This window comes from Protomyctophum parallelum (genome assembly GCF_964188405.1).
Source record: "Protomyctophum parallelum genome assembly, chromosome: 2".
In the NCBI taxonomy this organism is placed as follows: domain Eukaryota; kingdom Metazoa; phylum Chordata; class Actinopteri; order Myctophiformes; family Myctophidae; genus Protomyctophum; species Protomyctophum parallelum.
The window spans coordinates 62577438-62583916 of record NC_139699.1 but is presented as its reverse complement, the minus strand read 5'-3'; the positions used below and the strand labels follow the sequence as shown (position 1 = coordinate 62583916).

The following is a 6479-nucleotide window of genomic DNA, read 5'->3' as shown; positions in this document are numbered from 1 at the left end:
ATGGGTAGTTGGATTATCAACCATGGATTTACATATCTCATACTGGTACGTCCATTTTACATGCCAAAATTGTACAAAACAAAGATTTGTAAACATTCAAGTGTCCAAATGCCAAACTTATTTACAGGCAGAATGAACCAATAAGTTTTTCCTATTTAACAAACACTATTTGTGATGTGAACATTTTTAACTTGACTTGCAGTCTGTCTTTTTTGGCCTCAATGGATACATATTCATCTCGGAGTATCTGCATTATGAATTCGGGGATCGATTTTTCTACACACGTCACCTTCTAGGGGTAGGTTAACCATTGTGTTTCAGCTGCATTTGACCAGTGACATCACTTATTCATGAAGAACTTATCTTAGTTTTAGTCGTATAAGTAATGCAGGCATATACTTTCCGCTGTCACTTAGGCCTATATACGTTTGAACTAATGACCCAGAATATGATCCAGTGAGGCTAGATGTTAATATTTCATTTTTGTTTTGCTGTCCAGGTCGCACTGCCCTTCGCCAGAGCCTCTGCAGCATGCCTCAACTTTGATTGCATGCTGATCCTCCTTCCAGTGTGCCGAAGCATGCTGTCCATGATCCGCGGCTCCATGCTCCATGTAAGATGCCTATGTGTACCGATTTGTGTGATGTTTGGATAAAAGCTGACAGGTCCAAAATATAGTCTCGGCCAAGCCGTTTGGCCTGGCGGAGACAATAAATGTACAAAATATATAGAACTAGCATATATGTACACACACACACACACACACACACACACACACACACACACACACACACACACACACACACACACACGCATTGATGTTTCATTACACATTTTAAATTGCTTGTCTCAAACGTTCTGGATCCTTTCAGCATTGTGGCCGAAGAATGAGGGAACAACTGGACAAGAATCTCGCTTTTCACAAGTTGGTTGCCTATACAATTATATTAATGACATGTGAGTATATATTGTGTATATATATATATATATATATATACACACACACAACATACTGTACACCTAGACAAATTGCCTTACAACTATAACCATGTGAAGACGCAGCCATTTAAATCTGGGAGAATACAATTAATTAGACAATATAAATATTTTGTATGAACATTTATCTTTTAATTAGAGAAATTAGAATAAAAGTTGGAACAGATTCAGTTTCACTCATTTATATTTTACAATGTTGTAACGCCAAAAGCAGCCTACAGAGTTTTTCCATATAGAATACAACTATGGTGGAACAAGTGGAACTCAAATACATTAACCAACATTATCATATCTCTTCTGTTCTCTGATAGTTGTGCACGTAGTCTCCCATTTGTTCAATATTGAGTTTTACAACAACAGCAGACGAGGGGAATATGATGCACTCAGCAAAGCCCTGTCCACCCTGGATGACACCCAAAACACGACCTACCTCAACCCGTTCCGCGACACAGTTGGTGTAAGTCAGCGGTTCTCAAACTTTCCTGTCAACGACCCCCAAATTAGTATGTGTTTTGACGAAAATATGTTTTGTCATTTGTGTTGTTAAAATGTTTCATATTTTGTCCAAATATTTTCAAGATTCTTTTGTAAATAGCAGATCTACAAGCTCACAATGCATCGCGATTGGACATCTTGAAGATGGGATATTTTCAAATAGCCTATGTATAAGGGTTAAAGTCGTTACATTCATCTTGACGCTATATTAACACATTTAGCTGGTGAGCTCCTTGAGTTGGCTCTGTGCATTTTCAAAGCATGTTTATTTTAATGACCAAAATCATTTGATTGTGTTCCAGCTTGGATCAATATAGACTTTAAGTACATTACTGTACATCACAGGTTCCAGAAGTTTGGGACACTGACGGTGGGGTTGCAAATTTATTTTCAAGATTGTATTTTTTACTTATTCAACAGAATGAGTGAAATACAATTTAACAATGATTACAAATACATTTAAAGGTTACAAAACCCTTACATAGCCCTAGGCTTAATACATTACATGTGCCGGAAAATGCGCACCAATGTGCATGCTTAGTGCTTACAGTATGTGCATAAAATTGCCTCCGTGGTTAGGTTGGGGTCGCGAGTAAATTGCAGCATTATTTTGGGGTCACAGGTTGAAAAGTTTGGGAACCCAACCATTACATCACAGTACATTAATGTTATGTTATCTGATCAATAATATCGTAGTGCTGTTTGTAGTGTTTTGCGAAAAGGTTGGAAATTGCTGAGGTATTGACTTGTCACCCTGTTTGACTCCTTGTGGCACAGAGTGCACAGCAGGCCCCGACAGTTTTTGCTGTCACGTCCTTCGCAGGTCTCACAGGTGTCATCTGCTCACTGTCTCTCATCCTCATGATTACATCCTCTACCCCGTTCATGAGGCGCAACTACTACGAAGTGTTCTGGTACACACACCATCTCTTTGTTGCCTTCTTCGGTGCCATTGTCCTTCACGGAGTAGGGTAAGGATGAAGGCAGGGAGCCACGTTATGTATTTTTGTTCTTTTGTCTGTCCTCTCATGTGGCTCAATATATTGCATCTATAGGCGCGTCGTGCGGGGTCAAATCACAACAGATCCGCCACACAATCACACAGTATGCAAGGATCGGAGTGAAGACTGGGGACGGATTCCTGAGTGCCCCATTCCTCAGTTTCGTGGGGGGTTTCTTTTGGTGAGTGTTAAAGCACAGTTCACTGTACAGTGTTCAGTTAAGTTAAGTTAGAGAAAAAGTAGCGTGATTATTTTGATGTAGACTCTGAAGTCAAATAACCATAACCCATTATTGTCCCCCTTATTAATAGACACCACAGTGGGTGGTTCTCCCCATGTTTCTTTATTTGTTTGAGCGTGTGCTGCGTTTCATCCACTACATGCAGCCGGTTCAATGCAGGAAGGTATGTTTGTGTATAAATCATTTGTTGGCCTTTAGGTATAATTTCCAGTTGTGGTAGCATGATCCATGTGCGCTGTGTCTGTCATGCACCCCATCACCAGATCGTGATGCATTCGTCCAGGGTGCTGGAGTTGCAGCTGGTGAAAGATGGCTTCAAGTCAGAGGTGGGACAGTACATTTTCCTCAATTGCCCAGCCATTTCCAAGCTTGAGTGGCACCCATTCACGATGACCTCTGCTCCTGAGGAGGACTTCTTCAGTGTCCATCTGCGTGCCATGGGGAACTGGACTGAGAAACTTATAAGTATGTGCGAGGAGCTTCCAGAGGGAGGTCAGGGTCCCAAGTGAGCATCTTTTCAAGTAGATATTTTACTATTTATATTGTGACTATATAGCCCAGCTTAGAACCCATTTGATTCAGTGATATGAATCTTGACTCCACCCAAACGACATGGCATTGTCACCATGTACAATCATTAATACAATGGATAAAAACAGCCATTGTTTGCAGTTCCTTGTCCATGATCTATGATGTATCCTTCCTTAGAATACATGTTGATGGTCCATTTGGCACAGCCAGTGAGGATGTGTTTGACTATGAAGTCAGCATGCTGGTAGGTGCTGGCATCGGAGTCACCCCATTTGCCTCCGTTCTGCGGTCCATCTTTCACAAAATCCAAGTCTCTGACCCCAAGCTGCGCACCAGAAAGGTAACCCATACCAGGTCTAACCTGTTTGCCTTTGTCCTTTCATTAAACAGGCACATCCTTTGTTCCGCTTTGACAGATGCTATGCCAGGTCTCGTGAATCTAAGATAAAGGAGGTTATTCTCAGACATTAACACTGTTTTCACTGTTGGAAATGCACATTTATTTCCTGGTTGCAGATCTATTTCTACTGGCTGTGCCGGGAAACAACTACCTTTGAGTGGTTTGCTGATCTCCTGCATATGCTGGAGAAGGAGATGGAGGCCAGAGGAATGGAAGATTTCCTGACGTACAAACTCCACCTCACTGGCTGGGACCAGAGCCATGTATGCATGTGTCTAGATAATGTAGCTAAGATGAATCACTTAAACCATCTAGACTTGGTCAACTGGACTGGACCTTGGTTTTCTCTGTAGTTGGACCGCTTATTTCTGTCTACACACTATGGGCCTTACCCCTTAGGATATCTAAACTTCTTTGGGATTTTTTCTTTTTTCCCCCTTTTTTTCTACAAGCTCACGTGTCGATGTAGATCGACTATTTGAAGTATTTTAAACTGTTTTTCAAAATAGGGCAAAGAAGTTTATGCACTGGCGAAAATAGAGCCCCAAATCTCTTATTATTAGCCGTTTTACAATCTCAAAATGCGTCATGGTTGCGAGCGACGTGTCATGAGCTGGTAGATCAGCTATTTTTGGCTAATGTTCCGCCCAGAATAATGGATGTAATGCTGGGGTTCAAGTGTTTAATGCTACTTCAAATCTCATATTCAACCTACAGTGATTGAGATTCGTTATTCCTTACCTCTGTCAGGTTTTCTCCATTTGTCTTTACAGACTGCTCATGTGAAGGTCCATTTTGATGAAGCAACAGATGTGGTGACTGGTCTCAAGCAGAAAACCCATTATGGCAGGCCTAACTGGGACAAGGAGTTTGAACAAGTCCGCAAAGAGAATCCTAAGTAAGAATAGGGTTGATCTTCCACACACCAGTTTTCAATAATGTATCCCCCCCAGGTTTTCTGACTACAATTGCTTCCAAAAACCAGAAACTTTGAACGTTGAGTGGATTTTATGTGGTCTGGGGTTTTCTGTATAATTAGCCCCTATGGTTCAGTCCCTGGGGGGGAGGGGGGAGCGGGGACGTGTGCTCCGAAAACCTATCCGGGGTGGGCAAGGACGCGCCCTGATTGGCCAGTAGACAGCAGTCTGTGAAAACGCTCTCGCCAGAACATTATATACTTTTCTCTGCCTATCGTGTCACAATTAACGGCCCTGAGTCGACTAAGCAAACTTCGCAGCGCTCAACACGGCAACTCGCTCGCTTTAGCTGGCTCGGTGGTGTCTCACGTGGCCCAAGTTCACTTGAGACGGTGGGCCTCCGTCGCGGTCTTGTCCATAGAGTAATATGTTGAGGTCTAGTCCGCAGTTGTTGGAGGCGAGAGGCCGAGAGGCGAGAGGCACCTCCACGTTGGCCACAAAAGCGGAGCGTGGTTATAAGCACAACCTGGCTAGGATTTCGAATGTCGCAGCAGAGACGATGATTGACAGGCAAAGTCCCTCAACGGTGACATCTGCTGAGCAAAACCCCAGACCTATCCACTGAATGTTCAAAGTTCAGGTTGTTTGGGTGTAATTGAGGTCATAAAACCTAAAAGAAAAAGAAAAATCGAAGAAAATGAATGTCACGAAAGCTTTCGTATCGATACTGAAATTGATGTGTAAATAAAATATGAAAATAAGCTTGGCTAAATTAGCCAAATTAATCAATTTCCAGTTATGTTTATTTGCTAGCCAATTGCAAAAAATATGTTTTCCATACAGTGCATGCATCTTCAACATTGGGTCCAGTTTCCCTAGAGTTTAGTTCGAAAACTTTTAGTAATCTAAATATGCAATATCTAATTTTCATAATTGAAATGCAAAACGTTCTGAATGTCATGCCAATGTCAACATTGGTCGCAATTGATGTGCTTGCACTGACAATGTGTGTTTTCGGCTACATTCAGGTCAGTGGTGGGGATGTTCCTGTGTGGCCCTGAAGGCTTAACAAAAGTCTTGCAGAATAACTGTGCCAAATACTCAGATTTGGATCCTCAGAAGACAAAATTCTACTTCAATAAGGAGAACTTTTAAGCTGAAACAGAGAGGTTTGTTTCTGCTTTTGAAGGATGATGCTCAATGATTTGTAAAATCATTTATTTCTTCTGCTCTCTGTCTATGGTGGTGAGTGAGTGCATATCAGAGAGAATGTCAATTAGATTTACACATTGTGTAGACATTCGTCATCATCATGGCAGGTTGATACTTTTGAAAGCTTTGCTTGTCTCAAGACATATGCACACATGAGTAGGGCTCCATTTCCGTCACCGCTAAACTCCTTATCCATAAACTTCTTTTACTTTTTTACTATTTTGCAAAACATTTTTGAATAGTTCAAATGGCCAGTCTACAAGCTCAGTAGTGTCAATGTAGATTGGCTAGTTGAACTAGGCAAAGAAGTTTAGGGATAAGGGGTTTAGCGGTGACGAAAATGGAGCCCCTAATGTTTCTATATTTGAAATCAGTTACATGCCATCATTTGTTGTATTCTTTTATTTTATTTTAAATACATTTTAACTAGGCCTACAAGAAGGTTCAGCTGTCACTGAATTTTTATAGGCTAAAAGTGTATTGAAGAATTCTTGTGGAGATTTGTTTAATGCATTTTGCCTTGTAACTCTGTTACATAATGTATGCCTGGAAATGTTTTCCTGGCCAGTTTAACCCGCCACACCTTGGCTTTTGCTGAATTGCTCCCACTGACATATACATTGCCAAATAATAGTTCATTCAAGGCAATTGACATCTTTGCACTCTCAACATTGTACATTCATGTA

The 6479-nt window shown here is 41.3% G+C and overlaps 1 protein-coding gene across 1 annotated transcript; it reads left to right on the top strand.

The window, feature by feature from the left end:
* On the top strand, positions 1-5736 carry LOC310854735 (NADPH oxidase 2-like; the record flags this gene model as incomplete). The annotated part of the gene is made up of 12 exons (XM_083759408.1): positions 1-45; positions 203-298; positions 500-613; positions 1343-1453; positions 2269-2462; positions 2547-2673; positions 2804-2896; positions 2997-3238; positions 3442-3604; positions 3781-3927; positions 4438-4562; positions 5610-5736. The coding sequence occupies 12 exons, from the start codon at positions 1-3 to the stop codon at positions 5734-5736; spliced, it is 1584 nt and encodes a 527-aa protein (XP_083615534.1).
* Between the last annotated feature and the right edge of the window lie 743 nt (positions 5737-6479).